This window comes from Crocodylus siamensis, chromosome 2 (genome assembly GCF_052110815.1).
Source record: "Crocodylus siamensis isolate JL-2025a chromosome 2, ASM5211081v1, whole genome shotgun sequence".
Classification (NCBI taxonomy): domain Eukaryota; kingdom Metazoa; phylum Chordata; order Crocodylia; family Crocodylidae; genus Crocodylus; species Crocodylus siamensis.
Window position 1 is genome coordinate 136,429,001 of NC_143396.1, and position 27,060 is coordinate 136,456,060.

The 27,060-nt window shown below is 41.3% G+C and overlaps 1 protein-coding gene across 1 annotated transcript in view; it reads right to left on the minus strand.

Annotated features, from left to right (window-relative positions):
• The window catches only part of TNKS (tankyrase), a 264,147-nt gene that overhangs the window by 174,462 nt on the left and 62,625 nt on the right, over nt 1-27,060 (minus strand). The window contains exon 3 of the mRNA XM_090036890.1: nt 12,581-12,676. Within this exon, the coding sequence (XP_089893016.1) occupies nt 12,581-12,676 (96 nt within the window). The remainder of the gene's footprint in view (nt 1-12,580; nt 12,677-27,060) is intronic.

Consider the following 27,060-nt stretch of genomic DNA (forward strand, 5'->3'; position numbering starts at 1 on the left):
AATTTTCTGCTTGGTTTTTAAATCAGAAATAGTGGACCTGGCTGACCAGGTCAAGACACTCTGACCATGTCTAGACTAGGAATAAAGACATGGTGTTAGCCCTGGTGCTGCAATTAACATAAGTGAAAAGTCTAGTGAAGACAATGTGCCCTTAACATGTGATAGGCTGGTCAAGTTCAGCCAACCTAGTGAACCTAGGATACAACTCAAGGCAACTTGGTTCACCTTCAGTATGCATAATCTAATCTACATTAGAATTTCCAAATGCACTGGTAAAATAGATTAATTAGCACATGCTAACAATTACATCTTTAAACTCTAGTGTAGGCAAAGCAATAACGATACTACAAGATTTATTTAAAAACAAAAGAAAAGAAAAATTTTATGTACAATATCTTTATCATCACTCACTCATGCAGTTCTCTGAAAGGGTAAAAAAAGGGAGGGACCCCTTGCACACCCATGTTAACAGATGCAGAACAAGCCTCACAAATTGTGTGGTTGTATGAACATTTTATTTCACTTCCTTCACATTTTAAAATAACTGGAAGAGGTGCAGTGATCACTACCAGTTCAGAAAATATAGAAGTTTATTTTTTGCTATCCAGTTAAATTATCTAGTCATGTGGGTGTCGCATAACCTTCCTTAAGTACACACTTTATGTGAGTAATAAAAATAACTAAAAAAGAAAGTTCCTTATAAACATTTTAAAGGGCGTGTTCCCCCCTCCTTCAATTCAAGAACAGTTTAACTCTTCTCCTCCAAAATTATCTTTTTGTAGATGAAGCATTACGAGCTCCTGTGGAAGCTAAAATATCATTTATGAATGACTTAAAACAAGGATTAGAATGGAAACAGTTATACAACTCTAAATGTAATGAACTCAATATTTGTCATATTTTGTTGAATTTAATGGTTCCATTGAATTTCATTTGAAATTGAGGCTCTCAGTTTCTAACCCTTCCTAATCAGACTGTTTAACTTTGCAAACTTATCCTTTTAAATGTTTTTTCTGTGCAACATTTAGGGCTACTTTTGCATAGCTGGGTATCCACAGATTCCACTGGCTTCACTGGAAGTTACAGATGCTCAATCCTTTTAAAAATCAAGCCAATTTGAAATAAAACTGTCCAATATTGAAATGGCATCTGAAAATATACCAAGCTAGGTTAAACACCACTGATTTTTGTATGCCCAAGTAGTCTCACTGGCTAAAATGATGTTACAGTTGCTCACTGGATTTTAAATAGAGGACCAGGATGAAAGGGACCTCCCTTCCTTCTCCCACGTTAACAACTTAATTAAAAACCAAGCCTATTACAAAAAAAGTTATCACAATAATTCTATCATATCTATGCACAAAGCCAAATACAGTAAATGAAAAAGTTAAATTACATAATCTTAACACGTCACCTAGAGGCAAACCTCTGGGCACTACTTTAACTCTGTATCCAAACAAACTAATCTATATTATCAAGTACTCAGTATGCAAAGGCCACCCATTATAGTGATTAAGAAAAGCTCATCCACAGAAAACAGAAAGCTGAAACAGGAACAGATATGTACAGTATTTAAGAATTACTGGAACTGCCTATTTTGAAATATTTTTACGGTCACAAACTCCTCAATAACTGTTCCAGGCTGGACTTAAGAAGAACTTCTTTACTGTCCAAGCGCCCAAGGTCACATGATCAGGGGTCAGCAGGGCAGGCCTTATGAGGAGAGGCTACGGGACCTGAACCTGTTCAGCCTCCACAAGAGAAGGCTGAGGGGGGATCTAGTGGCCTGTTACAAACTAGTCAGGGAGGATCAGCAGGCATTGGGGAAGTCCCTGTTCCCCTGAGCACTGCCAGGAGTAACCAGGAATAACAGTCACAAGCTGGCAGAGAGTAGATTTAGGCTAGATATCAGGAGGTGTTACTTCATGGTCAGGGCAGCTAGGATCTGGTACCAACTTCCAAGAGAAGTGGTGCAGGCTCCTACCCTGGGGGTCTTTAAGAGGAGGTTAGATGAACACCTTGCTGGGGTCGTTTGACCCCAGCATTCTTTCTTGCCCATGGCAGGGCATCAGACTAGATGATCTACTCAGGTCCCTTCCAACCTTAGAAACTATGAAACTATAAGGTCTGGAATACACTGCCACCAGAGGTGGTTCAAGCACCTACTTTGAACACCTTCAAGAGACAACTGGATGTTTATCTTACTGGGATCCTATGATCCCTGCTGACTTCCTGTCAGGGGGCAGGGAGCTGGACTCGATCTTCGAACATTCCTTCCAGCCCTAATGTCAATCAATCTATGAAAAGAAAATATAAAGCACTGCTTATATAATCAAATAATGAAAGCATAATGAATTAAAATACTCCAGTAAAATACAAAAATAATTTCCCAGATACATTTTAGAAAAAGGAATTTTAAGTAGCAAAGGAAGAGACTGTTCTGGTACTTGTGGAGATGCAAACAGGTGGGAAAGAGGAAAAAAAAAGTAATTTTCTCCTTGCCAAAAAATATCCATCATTGTTCCAATATCTGAAATGGTAGAAATTAACTTAAACATTTTACCACTAGTCCTTCCAAAGACATAAGCAGAGATAGACTAGGAACAAGCAGACACGCTGCTGCTTCTCACCAGGGATCCCCGGTGTGACAAGGAGGTAGTAAAGACATAAAGGATTCTCTAAGTGTAGCTTTACTCTACCCTGCTTGAGTCCCTGGAATATGGTAATGTGTCTACTTTTGCAATGGATCATCTTAGCCTAAAGTGCCTAAGTCACAAAAAAACAGTGAAAAGGAAGAGAAGTATGATCCATTAGTTTTTCTCCAAAAGCCTAGTGGGCAGGGCATGTGCCAAGAAAGGAGGAGTTCTAAGCCCACACTTTCCTGGGAATTGGGAAAGTTTGCTCAAGCCACCAAGCTACAAGGACTATTTACCCCTCTTGCTGAAGCTGGGCCACTAGGAGAAAGGTCTGAAGAAACTAGTGACCTACAGAAGCTGCTGTAAGTAATGAGACTTGGGAGGGAAAGCACCTTGGCTTCTAGGCCTGACCCTAAATGCTGTTTATCCATTTTATCCAACAACTTTAGTTTAAGCAAAATGCATAGGCAGAATAGGAAGCAGTGAGCACAATGAATTCCTTTCTTTCTCTATGGTGGCCCAATTACTGTAGGAGGGATGAAGAATGCCCATAACCTGGTGGTTAAGGTTTTTTCCTAAGAAATAAGAGATATAGATCCAAACCCACACAGACTCAGGAGAGCACAAGTGGCAATTATCTGAATTGGAGGGCCACTTAGGGAGTTTTGGTGAGCTGTTGTGGGCCAAGTGAGCATCCTTCTCCCCACCCCTCACTCCCACCCCAGCTCACAACAGCTCATCTAAACTCCCTAAGAGCCTCTGTCCCAGGACCAAACCCTACACTGTCACTGCCTGGTGATCCTGGGGTCTCCATGGGAAATGGCCTGGGGCTCATGCAGGCAGGGCACACTCAGCTAGGTGGATGAGATGGGGCCAAGGGCAGGTGGGCAGAGAACAACATCAGACTTGCAGCCAGGATCGGGATCACAGAGCAGTGACAGCATGGGGCTGGGGCCCAGGGCAAAGTTGCGATCCCTGCACACCCCGCCTGTGGAAGCATCTCCCATCACAGGGATGTGCAGGTAGAGGATTGCAGCTCTGCCCTGGGCCCAGCCCCACAATTCTAGCCTTGCACTGTCACCACCCTGCAATCCCAGGCCCAGCCCCAGCCCCAGCCATACCACTCCCAGATGCTGCTTGCTCCCTGCCTACCCACAGCTCTATCCCATCCTCCTAGCCAAGCACACCCTGCCTGTGGGTGTCCAGGGCCAGTCTCTAAGGAGACCCTAACCGCCCACCCACCTGCAGTGGGTGTGGGGCAAACAGGCTGGGGTGCCCAGGCAGCAGGGGCAGATCTCGTAGCAGCAGCGGCAGCAACACTAGCACTGGCATCTGGAAAGAACCACTGCCATCAGGGCTGCAAGAAAGTAGAGTCTAGCCACCATGCCACCCCAGCCCTTTTGCACGCTCAGGGGCAGCAGGACTGGTTACATGTGCCACAGCCCAGGTTGCCTCCCTCTCTCCCCCCCACCCCGTCTGGGCTGAGAGACCTGCCACAAGCCAGATAAAATCCCTTGGTAGGCCAGATCAGGACTGTGGGCTGTATTTTGCCTACCCTTACAGTAGGGCCAGTAACCTAAGTCACCCACTTCTTGGGTGACTTTGCCCATAAGCTAATGGGCAAAAGGCAAATGGGTGATCTTCCTCCTCTTTCAATAGGATCCTAAGATCATGGAGGCACATAATCTGCAGTCCTGAGCTAGATATCTGAACTCCAGGGAGTTCACACACACAACCTTTGCCTAGCATTTTTTGTTTCCCTGAGTGTGACCTACTTGGCATTGTTTATACGTTCTAGAGACACATAAGATTATTAATGGAAGACCTAGATCAGAATGGAAGATCTATGCCCCTCCCCAAGACAAAATAAAATATGCCACTGAGGCAGATGAGGCTGCCCAATGAAAGAGTGGAATAGGATTGCTCTACTGAAGCAAAACACACATTTGACACACTAGGATACATAAGCCATGATGCTGTGACACAGTAGAAAGTAAAGGATCTGTGCCACAACATAGTCGTGGAGTGAGAGGGAGATACTTGGTTAAAGACAAAAACAAAGTAGGAACAAGTGACCTATTCTCAACATAATAAAAATAATGTACTCACAAAAGTGAATAATACTGGTGTTCAATCGTTTTACTGCTATGGAAGAGAGGGAAGTAGCCTATGTGACCTGCAGATTTTGCCAAAATTAGGTTCCTCTGAAGTGTTGCAGTCTTCTACTATACTGATTAACCCAAGTTAGAACACATGTCATTGCTATTGTTGCCCAATGTTGATTAACATAAGTATCGCACAGTGAAGGGCATAATACTAAACTGCAGAGGACTGTACTAGACTGTACAGTATATATGAACACAGGAAAAAAAACCAAGATATCACTGCAGACAATTCAACCGACAGCTGAGTTATATTGCATAAAAAGAGGTGGCAAAAAATGGTCTGATGAAGTCCAAAGTCTACATTTTTCTATGGTTAAAAATGCTTTTCTTTTTTTTACTGAAATTTGTGATCCTGCTTTTTAAGACATAATGTGTGGTCTACAATGTGCCTTCAAAGTATACACTAATATATAAGAATTGGTATAAAGAAATGAAGCATTGGTAGGTGGATAAACAGACTCCAATTAGCTCAAAAATCAACTGTTGTCAAGGAAAACACTTTAAAGATCACCTAAGCACTTTAAGGGAAATGTGAAATTCCTTTGTCTTTCAGACGTTTTCTTCCATCTCTCAGAGGAACTGGTTTGGGGTATTAACAAGACTAAACCAAAAAAGATGGCACATCATAAGAAAAAGAAAAGAAAAATAAAAAGAGTGAAAGGTTCCCCTCTCCTACTAGTTACTTGAAAACAGAAAAAAAACAGTTAATAAAACTGAAAGTCCATTTTGCTGTTCTCGAAAGTTAAGTAAATTATTTGTAAATCATCAAAATCTGTTGCATATTTCACTTTTTACTGATCAAATTATCCATGGATAATATATATTTTTGCAAATTCAGGCTCTGTGCCATGTGTGAACCACTTGCTTAAACTAAGAAGCTTATGTAGCTAATGATTCATGACAAAAATACTTGCTAACGCTTTTCTGTAGTATTAACTCAATTATACTACCGTACCCAGTTATATTTCTAATATAATTTTTTTTTATACAAGATGACAAGCATGAGAAATACTAAAAATGATGATACAAGCAACACATTCTTCTTTTACAAAAAGATGCATTTTTCATAGAGGTAGAAAGATTACGGTTCACACCACAGGCAAAGGGAGAAAAAATTACAGGGGGGGGGGGGCGCTAAGCGCATGCGTAAAGCAGGTAAATCTGTGGAGGAAGAGGTGGGGAGGGCAGTTCAAGGCCCCAGCAGTGAGGGAGGGAATGGGCACAGGCAGGAGCAGGGGCTGGGGTAAGTGGGGCCCTGGTCAAGTTGGGGGGTAGGACAAGCAGAGGCCCCCCCACTCCCTTGATCTGTGCACAGGGTAGGGGCGGCTGCTGCTCCATGCTAGGCTTTGAGCCCTGCTACCCTGTGCAACGCCACATGGGTCCTGCCACTTGGCAGGCAGGGGGCGTGGTACAGCTGCAGCAGGGAGCAAAGCCCAATCTGCAGCAGTAGTCACCTCCCACCCCATGTGCAGATCAGCGGGGCACACAGCCCCCAGACCTCCACTTATCCTACCACCCAGCCCAGCCAGGGCCCCACTCATCCCAGCCCCTGCTTCCTGCCTGTGCCTTGCTCCCTCCCTCATCACTAAGGCCTCAATATGCCCCCCCACCAGTGGTGAGGGAGAGAGTGGGGCAGGGGCAGGCCCTGCACAACCAGGGCGGAGCATGGGACACAGCTGTGAATGGCTTCTCCAGGGGGCGCCCAGTGCAGGGAGGGGGGAAGCAACTACAGGGGGATTATGGCAAATTTTGCAGTGGCGGCAGCACCCCCACGGCTTCCCTCCCAGCACCGCCTCCACCTGCCCTGAGTACACCCCGGTGCAGCCCCCCCCGCCACTAGGAAGAGGCCAACAGCCCCAGCCCCAGCCTGCCCTGCTCCACACAGATCCCGAGGCACATGCCCCTCATGCCCACCTAGGATGTACATAGCAGCAGGAACCACACCCCTCGAACGAGCCACTCATGGTTCAGTCCGACACCCCACCACGGCTCTGCAGCACCTGTCTCAACCCCACTCCCTCCCTCACTGCTGTGTGTGCACCCCTCCCCAACCCTGATGCAGCCAGGCTGCCTTGTGGCCCTACCACTGCCCTGCATTTTGGGGGGTGGAGGCTAAGCCGAGCTAGTACCTGCCTTCTGCCACCTATGTACATTTTAACCTGGAAAGTGAAATCAGTTAATAACCAAGGAACAATCTCCTTAAAAAATTTCCTTTCATCTGGAGAAAGGACCAAAGATGTTCAGGTTTGGGTTTCTCCTTTCTAGTACCATCGCCTATGAAGAAGTCTATTTTATATTCCAAGGCTTGGCAACTGAACAAATACAAAGGGGCAAATTACATGCAAGAAACATCTGTGAAGAGCAGGCAATAAGAGGGGGAAGGTAAATTACCTGAAAATTTAAAACAAGTAGTGAATTTTGTCAATTAATTAGACACTTACCACATAAAAGAAATATTAAAGGAATATTACTCTTTAGAGTGGAGCTAAGCAGACCAGTGCAATGATTAAGGGCTGATATCATCTGCTCTCCAGTAGTTCTCAGAAGCCCTATTGAGGATTTGGGCCCGCTCTGAAAACTGCTAAACAAACATCAGTCCCTCTCTGAAGTTACAAATTTAAAAACAGCTTACATTCTAGAAAAAGTTGGCTAAGAAATTACTCCAGAAGACTAGAATATATGCATTTGACTAGGCTGACCACAAGAAAATCCGGGAAATAGGGGACACTGCCTCCACCACCTCCCTCCCCCCATTCACTCTCCCAAGTCAGCAACACTGCTCCAGACAGAGGCGCAGGCAGAATTGTGGTGCCTTCCTGCCCACCTGCCTGGTATACCATGCTACATTACACTGTTCTGCCTCCCCATCAGACGGTGCCCCGCACCCATGAGTTTCCAGAACATTCATTTTAATTCTCACTAGCTGACCATCACCAGCCTCCAAAATCTAGGACTGTCCAAGCTCAACCAAGATGTATGGCCACCCTACATATAACCTACTTTGTTTTCTTAGACAGAGGGTATTTTAAATTAGACACTAAATCCCCATTTGAGCTTTACAGGAAAATGGTAATAGACCTTCTTTGGCCAGTCTGGTGGAACAGTCTGGTGGCTGTATTTTGTTAACACAGACATAAATTTAACAAAGCAGAGATAACACAAACTATAGGCATTAAACACTTCACTTACTGTACAGATGATGCGGTTATATCCAGAAGAAAGCTTGTTTTTCAATGAAGGTAGAAGAATAGTGTCCATGCACGGGATCAATATGAAATTACTAGCCAACTGCCCATCAAGAACGCAGGGGGGCAGGGACAAGGAGGGGGATGGGATGGAGTGCTGCCACCTAACGCCCCATGCTGCTGCTGTTCAGCCTCTTGCAGGGAGTGGAGTGGAGGAGCTAAGGCCAGCAGTGCTGGCATCGGCTCCCCCACCCTCTATCCAGTCCTCAGTGTGGCTTTGGAATCATGGTGGTGCTCCCCCAAGCTTGGAGCACTATGACTGGCTGTTTCCATCAGCCACTCAGAGTGTGAATAAAATGTTACAGACAGACAGGCAGACAGACAGACTTAGGCTTTTATAATATTAGAATTTTCAAGTGCTAAAGCTAGTTGTTTAACACCTATAACTAGGGTGACTATATGGGACCATGGGAAATCTGGGACACTGACCCTTCCCCCAGGTTAGTGGCACTGCTGCAAATGGAGGCGAAGTGGCATGGTGCACCAGGCAGGAGCAATAAAAAGTAACTAACTGAACTTTTAATTTGAATCGTACAGAGCACCTGGGCCTAGGGGGACGGAGCCAGCCAGGGCCACAGCCCTATGGCAGAGCACAGATCCATCCCCCAACCTCCCTCAAAACACTGGTCCCTGGCAAGTGGGTGGGCAGAAGGGGGGAGAGACATCCACTCTCCTCAGGGCAGGGGTCCAAGCCATTCTGTCTCCCTCCCCTCTGCCCAACCGAGAAACCTTGCTGTCACCTGGGTTCCACATGGCGGTAGCCATTTCCGGATACTGACTCCACTAGGCTTCAAGCAGATGACTTGGACATGGGTAAGTAGCCTGCACTCACAGCAGGACTCTCCCCACTCCCCACCAGATCCCTGCCCTGGGCAGAAGGAACAAACAATGCCCAGCTCGGTCTGCCCCCCGCCTCCAGCAATAACTCAGGAAGAGCTGGACCAGGTATGTGTGGGCAGGCACCAATCCAGGACTTTTGCTTAAATTTTTACTAATCAGCCAGGATGCGAGGACAGCCTATGCAATCTGGGACTATCCCAGCCAAACTGGGACATGTGGTTACCCTACGTATAACCCATTAAACAGATAACAATGTTATATTTCACTGCAATTTTGGAAATGGTGGTCTGAAGTTTAATTTATTATAAAATCAGCCCATACCTTGGCATTACGTTTCATTTGTACAAAAACGTATTGTAAGGAATTGTAGAAGAGAAACTTAAAGTCATTGCATTATATTAACTTGGAAGGAAAAGGTACTATATGTACTCACCTAGACTAGGACACAAGGATGGTGGAGCATCACCGTGGATATAAATTTGCTGCCACCTTGCCTAATACTGCTGGAAATGCAATTTACGTAGTAAGAAACTCTGAAACTCCCATTATTGTGCAAATGTAGGGTTTTTCTTCTATCATAAGTCTAGCTGAAGTATTTATTTTATGGTTTAGCCAGCAAATTGATGACTTCTCTCTGTTACTTTCTCCTTCTAATTGGTAGTTCACAAAAAGGTCACTACTGAAGCTTACTTTCAACAGCACATAACATTAATGCATGAAACTTACTACAGTAAAAGCTGTTATCCAGCATCCCCTGGGAATGGGGGATGCCGGTTAATCAAATATTCTGGTTAATCAAATGTGCACTGTCTAGTGTACTCCCCAGCATCAGTGTGCCAGGGGACATGGAGGAGGACCCTGTGCAGGCTGTTTTTTCCCAGCACAGGCTGTTTTGCCCTGGGCCATAGGCTGGAAAAGTGGCAAAGAAAAACTCAGCTTGCAGCAGCAAAACAGGAAATCCTCCGGAAGTGGTACTTCCAGTTTTGCTTTTGCTGCATTGCTTGGACGCCGGTTAATAGTTTTCCAGCTAATAAAGTGCTAGTTAACACAGCTTTTACTGTAAATACTTTTTCAAAATAACTGATCATGTAAGAAGAATCTCACACTCATACACACTATCATCAATGCACTGAGAAGGGTAATAATAGGTGTACAGTTGAGGGTTTTTTGGGAGGGTTGTTTTCGGGGGGGGGGGTAAAGGTATCCAAAGTATACTACAGGGAAAACATCACTTTAAGAAGTGAGTTCTCTAAGCATATAAGCATCATGAAGAACATAGGTTTGGTCTAAGTTCATTCCAATTAAAGCCAATGGGAGGTTTATCTTTGCCCTTACTCAGAGTGCTAGGCCTACACTTAATGCTTAAAACATAACTTAATTTGTAGTATTCAATGCTAAATAAACAACCTAGTATTACTCTTATTTAATGCCTCCTAAAGCACTGTTTGCTACACTGGATTGAAGAAGGATGCTACTGCCAAGGACTGTTCTGAAGCTAGATGCATGAAAAAATTCTCTTCAAATCCCCTTGAACCAGAGGGAAGAGGAGAGCCTCAGAAGGTACCGTATATCAGAAATGCATGCCTACGAGATAAAATACCAAATAAAAGCCTACCAGAGAAATTATACTACAGATGAGCCATCTCCACAAAAATTAAGTCATTACAAGAAAGGCTTAATTTAGGTGGTTTCCAGTTGCAGCCTTTTTAATATATTGTGTCACATTTCAGCTGGAAAACATGATACGGATCCAGTAAAAACAGCTGTAACACATGTACACTGTCCAGTTCAAAAGCCAAAGGCCAACCAGTACAGCCTAGAGCCACCTTGAGGACAGAGCTGATGAACTACAAACCTTCCCTGCTAAGGTGATCAATTAAAACAACTGAATTTTAACCCACCAAGGAAGAGAAAAAAGCAACTATCATTCTATTTATATTTGAAGTTGATGGGTTTCAATGTGATCCTTTAGCACTCTTCAGTTTGGAAACATAACCCCCTAGTACTACAACAACTCGGTATTCCTGCAGAAGGGAACAAGGCAAAACAAACTGTGTCTGAACTGCTCCATAATGCAATTACTGCTTGCTATAAGCTACTTTCAGCAGGCCTCCTCCAGCTCACACATACCTATTTGCTATTACAGATTGTTTTCTCCTTCACCAAGTGCATGATGCCTAATAAATGCCGCTTGAAGTTAACAGAAAGATTCCCATGGACTTAAAATGGTGAGTGAACCAGCCTCACAGTGAGGTCACCTTTGTAAAAACTCTTCCTAATTCTGTTTGCTGCCACCTGCAGTTGGTCTTCTGGGAGACCCTGAAGAGCTGCTGAGAAAGTAGTCCCAAACCTGTAAATTTTCGAAGTTGTTTTAATTAAATGTTCTATATATGTTAATCTGTTTCCACTCACTTTGATTCCCTAATGGAGTTACCTGTGTTCAGAGTTTGTATAACTCTACCCTTTTATTAACTGACAAAAATCAGATTAACCTGATTATCAGAGTTAATATTAGTGTTAAAGACTATAAGAGTTTGTTTAAATTTTATGCTGAGTAATTAAACTAACTCTTACATGTTTGAAGTGCTTTGTTAAAAAAAGCAACTCTCAGTTATCTAAAGCTCTGCAGTGAATATTATGGAATAGTTACTGCCCTGGGAAAAAGGTAGGGAAAATGTTTTCTAACCAAATGTGAAGGCAGCTCGATGTTCTGCGCCTGAGTACAGTCTGAAAAAAGAATGTGAGCTTACATTAGTGTATCAGCTAAAAATCTACAGGACAGAAAAGGGTAAAGACAAATCAACAAAATGCTGTGGGGGAGGTGGGGGGAAGAAAATGGCTTGGTATTTTTTAGGGGGCAGATTGTCTCTTTTGTTTGTTTTTTTTAGAGTCAGGATCAGTTGTTTAATTTCACTCCTTGCCTAATCAAATCTTTTTATCTAAGCTTACTTCATTTATCCTCTCTTTCACAAAACTCACTCAGAACCAAGCCAGGACAAGATGATACATGAATTCTCAAAATACAGCTAAACAGGATTTACATTTATATTTTAATGTTAATTGATATAGTAAACTATTTAGAACTATCTAAATATTTATATATATCTATATAAAAACACAGTTCTAGAAAAATAATTGCATAGGTAAAATGTTTTCATATAAAATATTCTTTTATGGTTAATAATCCATAGAAAGGGAACAGTTGATGGATGACAAAGAATTCTAAATGACAAATTATGAAGAGGAAGAGGCAGCACATTAATTTGTAGGAAATAATGCAACTATTGATCCAGGCAATAATGTAGCAGGTTGTATTTCAGATCATACCTACTTTTATAGTAATACAAATGTCCTTGCCTGCTCAATAGTGAAGGTCTTAAAAAAAATAAACCTGATTTTTTTGCAGAGGTGGAAGGTCTGCAATTCAACCCATATGTAGGGTACTGATAAAAATACAGTGAATAAATGACCTGTGTCTTCTAGTGCTGGAATTCACTGTAAGAAGTAAAACAAATAAATTCTAATCTCTGACTGCATCGCAATTAATGACAACTACATCAACTCAGTAAAGAATCTGATAACAACACCTACATTTTTCCTGTCTTTATATGGTAAATAAACAAAAGGCAGAAGGTTTTAAGATGCTGAACAACCACGTACAGAAAACAATTACCTAGAGACTTACGTATCTTACCTGTGAGTACAGCTTTTGCTGAAGGATCTGCCAGGTCCAGGGCTGATTTCCCATCAGTGTTCCGAATGTTCGGATCGGCTCCGTGCTGCAGCAGCACTGTGCAGGGAAAGCAGAAACAATATCTTACCTCTGGAATACACAGATTATTTACTGGTAAGTGTCTCCTCGGCATGGTGTAGGCAGTAACACACATTGCACAATTTTCTTTTCTTCGTTCCTTTTTTTTAAAAAAAAAAAATACAAAAAACACTGCAGCAATGGATGCTCTCTAGAGTAAAGCTAAGTTGGCAACTTAAGATATAGTAAAATCACATGACTTAGCATCCTAAACATGAAACCTCAATATTTTGCAATACACAGTTTTAGTTCCCTCCTTCTGGCAGCTAGCTGGGAAGCTATGTACACACTGACTCACACTGAGAAATAAGCTAACTGTGGAACCTGCTCTTGTCTTTACTACCACTATTGCTGCTTGTTGCCGCTGCTGCTCCTTTTACTGCTGAATATCCAAATCCTTTCCTGTCTCTGAACAGTAGTAACACACTGAAGCTTTTCAGTGGCTCACCATTTGCACACAAAATCTTACAACACCACTCTGGCTTGTGTCCAAGAGTGTAACAAACAGGATAAATAAGTACTATTCTGATACCCTGCAGTTTTGCTGTTCAGAAGCTACTACCTTCCACAATAGTTTTCTACTGAAACTATTGAGATATAAACATTCCATTATATAAAAATATTCAAAGCACACCGCAACCATGTCAGGTAAAGTAATGTCCTGTGCTACAGTGAATTACAAAAGCTGTTACAAAAACAGGGAATGGAAATTCCATGCATAAGCTCCCACGGCCTGAAGTATCTTTACCTTTCATTTCAATTCAGATACTTTATTTTCAAGACCAAAACATTTCCTAAAGGATATGATGAAAAACAGCAAGTCCACACTGCAGCACGAACTGTTGAACACGAGGGTTTCAGTTTTCCACTGCCCACTATAATTGAACAAAATAAGTGTGAAATACTACTATTCATTCCATCCAGGAATAGCACAGACCAACTGCAGATGTCTCCTCGGCCTGACGAAAGGTATTTGTACCCAAAAGCTTGCAAAGAAGAATTTTTCCAACTCTGTAAGTTGGTCTAATAGAAGATATGAGATTTACCGAAAGAACATTGTCTAACAATTCAGAAAGTGTGTTTCATATCCACTTTATGCACGGGTGAATGACAACACAGTACACAAGTCAGGAAAGAATCAGTCTCAAGGGGACTACAAGTAAAAATCCACCCGCCCGCCCCCAAGATATTTAGAGAAACTTAAATAATAATGACTGCTGTAATGCAGCAGGACTAATGGATTCAGGCAAAAGAAAAGGAAAAAAACACAATACTGGGTTGGTATTTCATCCCGCAACAAAGAAAAAACCTCCAAAACAAAACCAAAACCTAACAGGATTCTAGTTATAGAAAATTAACCTGTTCTAGCACAAAAAAATCCAAATGATAACATGTGAAAGAATTAGTGAAAGATCTTTCAAAGGGAATAAACACTTAATTATGGACTGAGTGGTAAGTATGGCATGTACTTAAATATGCATAACATTTCCCATTATAAATATGCTGATTTCAATCATTTAACACATTGCCAGGCTTCAGTTATCCACACTGACATTTCCAAATCTAACTGTCTTATTAGGTCGATTTCTTTTAGAAAGTTTCAACAAAGATGGTCTGGCTGTTTCAGAGCACCAGGTTGGGAAAAATGTATTGTTTTTCCAATATCAAAAAAATGTGCAGCTACTTTCTTGAGAATCTACACTTCTTCCATGCTTTGGAACATGGACCAGAACTCGGCAGCAGTGAGAGAAGTATGGGTTTTTTGCTGTTCCAGAGGGGCAAAAGGGCAAATCTGGCCAAGTTATAACCTTTCAAAATCTCAGGTGATTCATGCTCAATATAGATGTCTTAGAGCTCCCTCACAGCTGCAACTGAGCTTCTCCCACAAAGAAATTAAGCTTGTCCCACCTGGGGCTGAAACAGGGTTGGGTGGCATGGGTGCTAAGGTACACGGTTGACATCCAGGACTCACAAGTTTGAGGCCACAGTAGAAGTGCTCACAGTGCAGCGCTGTCAGATTCCAACAAATCTGCAAATTCTGTTAAATACCTTGTCACAAGGACATGAGAAAGGAAGGACTTGGGCCTGAGAAAGGAGTTCATCTAAGCACGACTTTCTTTACAACTGTCTTTTTTTTTTGTTGTGACACCAGACGGAGAAACTGAGGGCAAGGTAACTGTTCTCAAGACTCCTCCCTCCTGACCCCAGGAAGCCTGGAAGAGGAAGTAGTGTGTTAAATACACATAAAAAGAGCTGAATCTATGGGAACGAGGTTAGAGAAGAAGCAGATGACAGCGAGGAGTGGAGAATGGGGATGTGGGAAGAGATGAATGAACAAGTCGGCCATGGGGGACCCCAAGAACAAAGAAACTGGAAGAAAGAGATGGAAGAAAAGAAAAAATGTGAGATACAGAGCTTTGGGGGTGGGGAGAACAGAATAGTGGAAAAAACATATAGCGAAAAGTGACGGAAAAGAATAGGAGCAAAATTAAGGATGGAGGAACTGGGACTCAAAGTCTGTACAAGGAAACAGCTGGGCAGAGAGGCTGAAACTGAATTGAGAGGAAAAGCATAGTATATCAGAGTAAGAATCTGGAGACTGAGGCAGTCCAGAGATGACAAGCACAAGGAAATCAGAAGATTTTGTGACTAGTAAAGACATACTTTTCTCTCCAGAATCTGACATGAAACCCAAGATTCTCAAGTTTTTCTATTCTACTACTGCAAGAAAATCCACTGGCAAGCAGTGCTTCTCATCTACTGCTGGTACTAGTCCACACAAAAGAAGAATACCAGTTGCTAACAGTAGTTTCTTTCTTTGCTCAAAGTTTCTAATATTTCTGAAAAATCTTTCTGATAAGCATGGGTCTCAGTGGTAGAATTTGTGGGCTTTTTGGTTGGACTAGCCTAGGCAAACAAATGACCTTGGACAAAACACACAACTAAAATATATAACAGTTCTTAAATAGAGCAACCTAAAAGCAAGAAACACACAATGGGTAACTGCCTCCAAAATGCTTGGTTTAAACTATATGACTCAGTTCACAGATACGTTGACAAAAGTCAGGGATAGAATCAACTTCTCCAGGGCTACATTCAATTGCTTTAACCATGAGACAATCATTTTTCCTCCAAATTCACATTTTATTTGCCATACATCTTACAATTTCTGCAATGAATGAGGCAGTTGTCCTATAGGCAACAAGGTCCTTTGCTACAGAAGCCTAATTTATCCCCAGAACAGACCCATCTTTTGCACTGAATGAGGCACGGCACTATGAAAAAAAAGATGACAGGATTGTATAATTAAGGCTGTATTATATTAACATATGCAAATCAGGGGACCAAATTCAGGTTGCACAGGCATTAATTCTTGCATTTCCTCAATTTTGAAAGCCTGGGTTTAAAATATTAATGCTATTCTTTAAGCATTTTTTTCAGATGTTTTTACATGGGAAGTACCGCTTACCCACTGCCGTGATCAATATTAATAGAAGAAATCTAGTATTAGCAGTTTCGTGCATTAGTGTAGTGTGGCTCTACTTTAACATAAATGTCTGGCATATCAAGGGTAGCATCTGAAAGAGTATTCCCAATTTCCTTGTCAGACTGAGCAAATTTAGGTAAAAAGTAGCTCCTAAAATTAAGGTGGTTAGAATCTGGATAGATGATTTCTTTCTAAATTTCCTACTCAATGCATCAGGGACATGTAGGGTAGCAGATGAAAGAGGCACAGTTGCAGGTACTCATGACATATTTTTCATCACCACATCCAAAGCACTTCAGAATCTGTTAACAAAGTAACAGTAAAATAGTTTTGCCATTCTGTATGTGGAAATCTAAGACTATTACAGCGAGAATATCATTTTGCAGTTTCCGTAATACATGAATAGCATTTGACAATATTAACAAACACCATTTTCTAAACATGCATAAAATTTAAGCTAACCAATAAAAATGCAACAGGTACAAATACTACCATTGGCTATTCTGCCTTTCACAAAAAATCGTTTTGTGGAAACTTTTTTTTTTTCTTATTCAGCACTATTTTATAAGGAAATTAAAATCTGATAATCTTAATTATAAAGTAAAGATGGACCATGCAAATGCTTAACATGAAATTCAACATCTATAACCAACCCACATAGATTTCTGTCCTTCAGAAGCTACATGAGAAGTTTAAGTACATTTTTAATACTGTAACAAATCAGTTCAACACACAGTTAAAAGAAAAATGAGATTTATTTATTTGTTTACACAAACAAATGACTTATAAGATTAAAGGGAGCATGAACTACAGCCCCTGTTAAATGTTTCAGGTTATTGCCAACTTGCTACAGTAGAATGAATCCTGAAATTAAACACTTGGCTCAGCGCCTCCTGGCATGGTCATTTGGAACTACGAAGTTAAACAAAACTACTAAGTTTTGTTGCAAAGAAATGTAATGCTTCCTTTAAAAATAGTTTTACATATCAACATGAAACATTCTTGCCTTTCCAATTTTCACTGGCAAGGTACAGTGAAAGTTTTCCTAAGCAACTTGAAGATGAAACAAAGAGAGAAGCAGTCTTCCAAAAGGGCAGAAGAGAATTTCCTTGGGCTTATCTATATATAAGCTGAACCAAAACATGTAAAATTTCTTCCACCCTCCCCCTCTCCCCCACTACATTTAAATTACACTGATCTAAGGATCACTCAATCCAGAGCATCCACAGGAATATTAATGTGGAGCCAACTTGGAAACAGTTTGAGGCAGAGTAAACTGATCCTGGGTACAACATGTGTGCCCAAGACCGCAGCAATCTGAGCTGAGGCGGAGCAGGCCTCCAGTTGGCTATGCTGACCAGGAGCAATTTATGCCCGCAGTGCATTTCTGTACAGTAAATTACTCCACCATAAGATTCACAGTACTATGTATGGTGGAGTTAATTAGCTTACTGGGCCCCATTAGTGGTGCACATGTAGACAGTGATGCTTTGCTACAGAGATAATTAGTCTACTCCATAGTAAAGCACATGTGCAGATGCACCTACTGAGTGGCTGATTTTCACAAATTGGGAAGTGGGACCGATAGCCAAGCCTTTAAATGCCACTGGTATAGATAAAGAGGGAAAGGAGGGAAGGGGGGAAACAAGGAAACAAATCCCAGGTGCCAAGCTGGGAGGGAAGGCATGCAAAAACAGCCACTGTACTGTTAACCTGGCCTCCGCCTCCACCACTGCTGCCAGCAGTTCAACCACTAATACTGGCCCCTCATGCCACCAACCAGGGTGCAAAAGTGCCCTGCGTGCCTTTGCTAAATCCCCCTATTACAAATTGCAAAAACAGAGTAAGAGCTAGCAATGCCTCTATTTAAGCTTACCTAATGCTTACAACTGTAAGAATTATAATGCTTATAACTGTTGCTTATAATGTAGTATTCAACACAAACAGGTTGGCAGGTTTTCCATATTTGCTCAATTTCCTCTCCCACCAGTGCTCCTGTTATATTCCACCTCACTCCCACCTCCCAATAGCTCTTGTAGATCTTTCTCCTCCTCCACACTACCTGAGCAACAACAGTTTGTACACAAAAATAGAGAGTAAGCCAAGGGGGCACAACTACAGGGAAGCCCTGTTCCGCCTATGCAGGTTCTGAGTAGAGCACAGGCAGGGACTAGCTGGGACTGGTACACGCAGAAATGGCAAAGGCCCATTACTTCAGTGCTGATGGCATCTTCAGATAATGTAGCTATCAAAATCCACCCAAAGCTATGTGCAGCCTCGGTATAAAAGTAATATGCTATCACATACAGAAGGTTCCTTTCACAACTATAACGGACAGAATTTCCTTAAGTTCTGAAAAAACTACTAGGGAAATCGAGGCAGAGAAGAAATGTCATTGCACACTGGGCATAATGCCCAAAAGCAGAACTGGTAAATACTAATTGCAGACATAATATATAACACCCCATGCATCCTTTTAGTACCAAGTTTTGTCATAAGGATTTTGTCTGGGCCAGATGAAGTTTGGAATACAAAGGTAAGTGGCTACTGGCCAAAACGGTGTTGCTGTTTGGCAAGGCACTCCTACTTCAAGAACATAGAAACCCCTAAGGCTACTCCACAAATGGTTTTCAGATTAATGTATTTTTCCCCTGATTTGGGATACATAGAAAGAAGTTTTAGTCATAGTGTTTTTTGTTCTTCATAAAATGGATTTAATAAAGACAGTCTTTAAGCAAGCTTTTGGATGCCATACTTAATTTTAACTTCTTTTGATTTTGTGCGTCTCTTTTCTCTTTCAAACATTAAATTTTATTAGTATTGTTCATTATTTAATGCCTCATATCTTCCCCATTTCTTACAATAACCTTGCTTTAATCTCTTTTTCCTTTCTCCTTCAGAAGAAGGATGGGAAGAAAAGGTTATTTCCTTCTCTTTGATCCTCCCACTTAATACCCCAACCACTGAAATATCCTAAGCAGCAATAGAAGCATTAACCACCGAGTAACCCAAGTCGGTTTTACCCCCAAGTTTGGAACACAATGGTTAGCATAGCAAGTATGGTAAGCGCATTTATCAAACTTGTAACTGGGAAAGGTACTGCAACAAGTTCAGAGACACAGAATACCACCTGTACCAGAGATTTTTGCTTATCTTTTTTAATACTGAAATTAAATTTAAGCAAAGCTATTTTAAAGGTTGTCCACTGGCTGAGGTTTTTGTACTGTAATAAATGTGATGTAATAAAATGTTTAAAAATGGTGGCTAAAATAGAAACACAAATACAGTTAAATATAACCCTACTTGCAAATGGATTGATACAGGGTGAGCTTTAGCAGCCCAGTGACTAGATCTCCCACAAGCTAGAATTGATGGTCTTCTCCCCTACCTGCCAATGCAGTAAGAGTCACTGCAACAGCCTTGTCAAAATGTGATCTAACCTACAACTCCCCAAAGACATAGCTGTGAAGAAGTTAACTTCAGAAAATTCCTCCTTTTGAATCGGTCGAAAATTATGACCCTCCACCTCTTTTCCATAAAAGAGCATGCCTATCAGATTTGTGTATCTCGTTAACCCAGGATGTAAAAACATATAAATCTCAGTACCAGCACAAAGGATCAAATATTCCCAAATTACATGTAACTGAAGATTTAAAGGGTTCATTTTTGTTTCCATCTTGAAAACTTCCATATAATTATACAGAAGACCCCTGACTTAGCCTTAACATATAAATCAAAACCACTGGAATCCTGAAACTTCTCTGCTCATCCAAGTAGGACAATTCCTTATCATTCAGCTCTGTTAATCCCAGTTTGACTGCTTATCACGGTTGTAAACATTATTGGACCCTTGATTTATATGTATTTTCTTTCAGATTGTCTGCAAACAAGTATTATATCTTTCAGTTCACAATGCAAGAGCAGTAGCTAATAACATTCATTACTTGATCACTGAGGAGCTCCCACACTTGTGACTACAACTGAAACTTAGCTGAATGACATTGTACCCTTAACTATTAACAAACATTACTTGAATCAAGTACTCTATTCAGCCTGAAATGAGAATTTAGTAGGCACTAACCATGATACCTGTCTGCAGTTTTAAGAGCAAGAATTTCTCTTCCTAGCCCATAGAGCAGCTGTGATTAGGAGAAGTACTTCGGCCAAACTGGTTTATAAGAAGGGGACTATTGTTCAGGCATTTTCTATGAGCAACTCTCAGCTCTGGAACTCTCATTTCTTCTTCCTCCAGAATAAGCAGCAAGACTCATCGTTCTTGGACTTTGAAAAGTGTTGGTTGGAAGGATTTGAGGTTGGTTGCTGAGGGGGTGCTATATTAACCACTATACTACCATATTTTTTCTCATAAAACGTGCTTTTCTACAAAAAACAGACAGATGTTGGGAAGTGGAGTGTGTATTATATGCAAAAAAACAAAGGGCTCTGTACATAGAGGTGAAACCAAAAAAGTCTGCAGCATTCCACAGACAGCAAACCAATGCACAGATTCAACCCTGTAGCTGCTGCTACTAAATTGCTTATTACAAATTTTCTATCCCTTCATTTTACCTTTGAAAAACAAGGTGCATATTAGTGTGCAAGAAAATATGGTATTAAATACTATTACTTAGGCCAATCTGTAAAGCAGCTGGACAGAGGCAGAACCTTGCCATATTACAAGATTCACGAAACAGTTTGGGCAATCCTTTGTCTTGTAGGATTTCTTTACATTAGAGGGAAGAACCCATGAATTTTTAAAGGGGAAAGGATTTTTTGTGATATCTTTCATTGGAGCAACTGTCCAAGTTGTTGGACAAGTTTTCCAACTGAATTTCTTTAAGCTGAATTTTTAAAAGCATGAAAAACCTTAAGTTTATCCCTTCCAGAACACAGCTAAGAGTACTGTTTTGCCAACTACCTTAACATAGCACTAGTATGCTAGAATATACTAAATCACACCTTCATTCTCCACTATTACTCTTAGTTTGCACATGTGAATACAAGCACCTAGTCTCCCTCCCCTTCCCCCAAATTATACAGTTGGTCGGTTTGTTAGACAAGGTGACAAGGGAAAGGAATCAATTCACATGCATCACCTTAAAACAAAACACTGAGTTGACTACTCCAAGAGAGTGTTCATATATCAGAAGTGCTTACAAGAGTAATTGGAGACATCCCCGCCAAGTATAGATTCGGAGACGTTGCTTTGCCTCCACCTTTTCAGTTTTCTATATGTTGTAGATTTTTATATCAACAGTGTGTAAATGCATCCTTAAAATGGTCAAGGAGATGGGTAGGAACCTAAAATCTTAAGCTTGTCCAATTTCTGAAGAGTTCAGTGTTTGCCCTTAGCTGAGGGGAGCCATTTTGAAACAAAAAAAGGAATACCAGAAAAATTTCCCCAAAAGAATTTATTGTAGACTGAAAAATATTTTAAAGCACTCGAACAAAATAAAAATGATTTTGAGATTTGTCTTTTATATTTAGACTACTTATTTTTTTGTCCCAAGTTATTTGTGCCTCAGTTATAAAACAGATCATCTAAGATGACCAAAGTTCCTACCAAAATGGTAGCTAGGGGTTATGGTTCACAGATTCAAGGGGTGGATTAATTATTTTATGTTGGAGAAAGAAAATAAATATGTGGATAAATAATGACAAAGAACAATCCTTCTGAGTCTATTTCCAGCTGCAGTTACAGTTCCATTATGGAACAGAATAGTTGGAGATATTTCCCCTGGTATCTCTAACTCAATATATGGTGAATGCCAGGCAGGGTATTGAATAGGGCAGGGGTTGTCAACCAGGGGTATGCAGCATTGGTGCAGAGAACCAAGAGCACTGCCGCATGGCAGCAGCACACTTCCAAGTACCCCTGCTTCTTCTGCTGCCGCTGCCCAAGTAATCCCCCTCCCCTCCCGCCCCTCGTCAACTGGCTCCTGGGGGACCCCCCTTCTCCTCATCCGGGGGGTACCCACAAGTACTTTTTTAAGGTACTCCTTAAAAAAGGTTGAAAACTCCTAGAATAGGGAACAGATCACTCCAAGTATCCAGTTCAGGGCTTTCCTGGTATAGCATCCACTTCTGCCAGTGTTACACACAGGATACTGGGCTAGACGGACAATAGGTCTCAACCAGGATAGCACATCTTATGTTCATTAAATGGTGGAGGTGGTGGGGGAGCCCACTGAACAACCATTTGAAACTTTGATCTTTTCCATATTGGGGGGGGGGGGGGCGGGGGGGGGGTTGTTATGGAAAATCATGTAAGTTTTTTTTGTTTGTTTTATGTTGTTATTGTTGCAAGTCTTTTATTTTGGTTTGTAAAAAATGTACCTTTCAAAAGATTATCTAATAAATGAGTTTTCCACCAAACACTGCAGATTCTGGCTTCAAAATAGATTCATCATGGTCAAGGACTTATGCACTGCACAGCAAACTAGGTCCTCAAATACTAAGAGTGCTTTCTAGCTTCTACAGTATTTCACTGTGATATGAGACTATTCTGTAGAGGAAAAACAAAATTTGAATTGAATACGGAAAAGTACACAACCACCACAGAAATCTAGTTTATTTTTCATTACTCTATTTTCAGCCTCTCACTCTTAAATACTGACAATGTAACAGGGAAAGACAAGAACAAGAAGTTTTAGTCACCAGAGAAGATATTTGGGGATTTTGGCATCCATAGGACTATCCTGCAATCCCAAATTAGATGTCTTTGCTAACACTGTATCCATTAATAATTTGGATATGTATATACATCTTCCTCTCAGTTTCACACTTCACAAACCCATTGAGAATTTCTTCAGGGTGGTTTCAACCCTGGGAAGGAAACACTGACATTCTTGTTACAATTCTTCACAATCCTTAGGGCTGGAAGCCTTCACATTCTACATCTTAATTTTGCTACAGGTAGCAAATGCTGTAGATATCAACAAACCTTCAGCTTTCACCTTGTACAGAGTAAGGTCTAGCAAATAAACTCTTAGCTCAAAACCTGAATCCATATACAGAATAATTGGCAACAAAAGCAGGTTTTCAAAAAACATGTTTAAAGGTATTTCAGTTAGCTATCATAGACTTGGAGCCATTTACAAAGGACACTGTGTTATCATTATTGTGGCAGTCTGCCTTTATTTCCTGCAGTACCACTGGCATTTAACAGAAAGGGTCTGTCTGACTGTCTAAGTTATGTTCATATTAGTTTTGAAAAGCATTTATCTCATTTTGTAAACAGGATAAGTTGGTTCTTTGTTATTTATGCCGCATCAAAAGTATTAAGTCAGTTTTCCCTTCAAACAATAAGTCTATAGCCACTATTATGCCCTAGATGTTTGTTTTAGTATACTATTTATTAACAGCAAGAAATCTTAACTGCATTCTCAGTCTGTCTGAACAGTTTATGTTCTAATCCATATCTAGAGCAGAACGCTGTTTTTAAATTAAGAGCACCTGCTCTTTTTATTGCTTGGTCCCAATTTTGCTTCTCTTTAAGAGAATAATGCCTCTTCAGTTTTACTGGTTCGTATTTCACTTAGATAAAGTATGTCAACTTTATTATTGATGTGTCATCTGACAGATCAAACTGCTGCTCTAGGCATTCTTGAGATGCACCCATCAAGAAGGTAATTCTCCAGAGGCAGGGGAGGAGAGAAAGGGATAGAAACAGCAAATCTAGCAGAACTGCTTGGACTCTAGCATCATGAACTAAGCTCCATAGTTGCGTAGAAGCAATTGGTTATAATGGTATTTTAGATATTTAACTTCCCCATAGTCACGCTGCACAGTAATGGTACAGCCTGGAAATCAAACTAAATTCAAGTCTGATTCTAATCCCCTGTTCTAGCTGTTATTCCTCCCAAATGAAATTTGACTGAATATTTCCTGGTGGAAGCCAGATGCTGGATTACATGTAGAATTAGCTAAAATGCCTTCAGGTATCAGAGCTACAAAAAATAAAGCAATCAATCTAAATGAATAAAGCTTTGAAATGATACCACCTGTGTAGGATATTTAAAATATGGAAAAGAGAAGTCTTATCCAACCAGTCTTTTTCAGATCTGAGACTAAGAGGACGCAGACATGCACACAAAGCAGCAGACTATTAAAACACGCTGATAGGAAGAAGAGGTTTTTTGTCCCCAAAAAACAACCCACCGCACCAACAGAAGTTATTTAAAATGTTTCCAGATAAAATTTGAAACCTATATCTCATTAAACAACGTGGGGGGGGGGGGGGAGCTTTCTGATCCAAAAGTATAGTTTTGTCCAAAACCCTGTCTCTGAGAGAATGGACACCTAACAATGAATTTCAAGTCCTACAATAAAGGCAAAAAATAAAATGTTAATATTAGAGTCTGGACAGTTAGCTTCAAAAGTCCAACTGCATATTTTTAAGACACCGTGCCTCAATTATTAGGGAAACCACCTTTCACAAGGCAAAACAAAACTGGTTATTTTATTCATTTTTGTCCCTTATGCTGCATTTTATGGAGTTAGAATTTTTTTGCTTCTCAAGGTTCAAGAATTAAAGAAGTCAGTTACAGATTTTTCTCACTTTATGCAGGCTCTGTATGTGGGAATTCGCTCTTATGCGATAACCTTTTTTATATCAAAAATGTTATATGCGAGGTAATTTCATTCTTATGTGATCAGTGTGATGGAAGCCCGCAGTCAGCTGCTTTTTTGTGGTGCGTTGTGGGAGTGACGCGCACCAAAATATAGTCTCCTGTATGGATCTGTGCTCCTTGCTCATTGTCTGCAACACGTTTCTGTAGTTACCACCCCCATTATGGTAACATTCATTGCCACCCTGTGCTTGTGTATACTGTCTGCTGTTGGTGAGTACCAAAACAGTCTTGTAAATGTGGTAAAAATGCGTCTGAGGGGTCAGTACAGTGGAGGTCTTGGAACATATCCTTATTTGTTACATTGTAAAGTGGATCCCCTTTATGCCAATTTGAGTTATGCACCATTTTCCAGGAACACATGTACAGCATAAAGTGAGGGAAGCCTGCACGCTATTTTGAACTACAATACACACTGAATATTGAATTATTTTGGTAAAGTATGTATCCCATCCCAAGTTACATGAACTTGCTAACTCACATAACTATATATTGTCTCTCACTACAAGGTATGGTAGCCATAAGCAAATTACCTTTTCCTTAGGGATGCTCAATATCTCATCTTCCATGAAATTATGAGTAAAGATGCATAATGGACAAAATAGAAGGTACTTTGCAGAAGCATAATCTGAATTTAGAAGTTTCTTCTCCATTTAATATTTTAAAATAGATACATTATGAAAAATACTGAACAAGTGTCAATATTCACTCTGAAAGATGCACTTGTTTGACTTCCAACTCAATAACTGCTCAGCATGCTGCCCTAGTCCTTGTAATACAATAAATTTTGCTCTTACTGAGCAATGTTTTTAGAGAAAAAAAGAATAGTTATTTAGCCCCCTTCCCTCCATATACTTCCTTGAGCCTTTTTAAGGCAGGCAGGCAAAAAGGACATTCAGGATGAGAGTCGGGAAGAGAGTCAGATGGGGTGTTCCATGGACTTAGAATGAACTGTTCCAGTATTTTAGTAAAAAATAACAAAAAACAAAAACAAAAAAAACCCCACACAGTTCTCTGGAGCATATTTTTTCTTTAACTTTTTAAAGATCAGAACTACACTGGACAGCCATTCAATCTGACAACTTTCCTTTTTCCAAAACTTGTTAAAAACTAGTACCCATGGTTCAGAGGACACTTAGGCTAGATTCTTTAGGTCTATTTAGGAAATTATCGCAGCTTATAAATTTTGACAATTTAATTTTAACAGATGTTGAGGATCACAACTTCCTTTGATACAAACTGTAAGTTTCCTAGTCCAGCCATGCTCTTTCCCTCCATAAAGAAATATTAGTAAGAGGCCTATTCTCCCACAGGTACTACCTCTGTGGTTCCTATACAAAGCTGAAGTTGCTTCTTTCTCTGGGTGGTCCCGATGAAAAAGAAACTTCAATGGGGAAATGAAGCAAGGAGGGGCAAGGGGTGAACCTAGATGAAGAGCCATGGGTAATAATCAGGGACCCAGGTTTTACATTTCCCACAGAAAAATGGAGAAAACTACAGATTCCCTGTTTTTAATCAGAGAAAAATGCAGATTTCCCTTTTTAGCAGAGAAATCTGTGAATTGCTGCTTTTGCAAAGACCTCTTGCAGGCTGGCACAGCTCCAGCCTGCAAGAGCTGATTGCAGAAAGGGTGAGAAACCCACAACCCTACCAAGAGGCAGAGGGAGAGAGGGGAAGGGCGAAGCCTGAGCCTTTGAGTCAGCCAAGGCTGGACTCAGGTGCAGACTTGCCCTTTGCCCCTGGATCCTAGAGGTAAGTGGGGCTTGATGGCTGTGGGGCAGAGCTAGGGAAGGTGGCTGGGGGCTGAGGGAGACAGGGGGTGCTGCTGGTACCAGGTAGCACACTGCAGCCAAGAGCAGGGACAGGGGGTGAGGGCAGGGGTGCTCCTCTGCAGGGAGGTTTGTGGGAAAGCAATGCAGGGCATGGTGTGTTGGTGCCTGCCATTTGTGGGCCACACACATGCCGCCCAGCTGGCTGCCCTGGGGAGAGGGACAGGAAGGCTCGCATATGGCCAGCTGCACAGCTCCGTGGCTGGCTCTATAGTGGTGGCGAGGGATGCTGACACAGCCCCACAGGTAAACAGCAGCAGCCGCCAGAGGTGAGTGATCCACCTCTAGGATCCAGAGACGAAGGGCATGGCTCCGGAGTGGCAGCACTTGCCTACAAAGCCCCCCAGCCAGAACGCAGCTGCCACAACCCCACACTGCCATGGAGCCATGCAGCCAGTCACGGGGCACAAGCAGCAC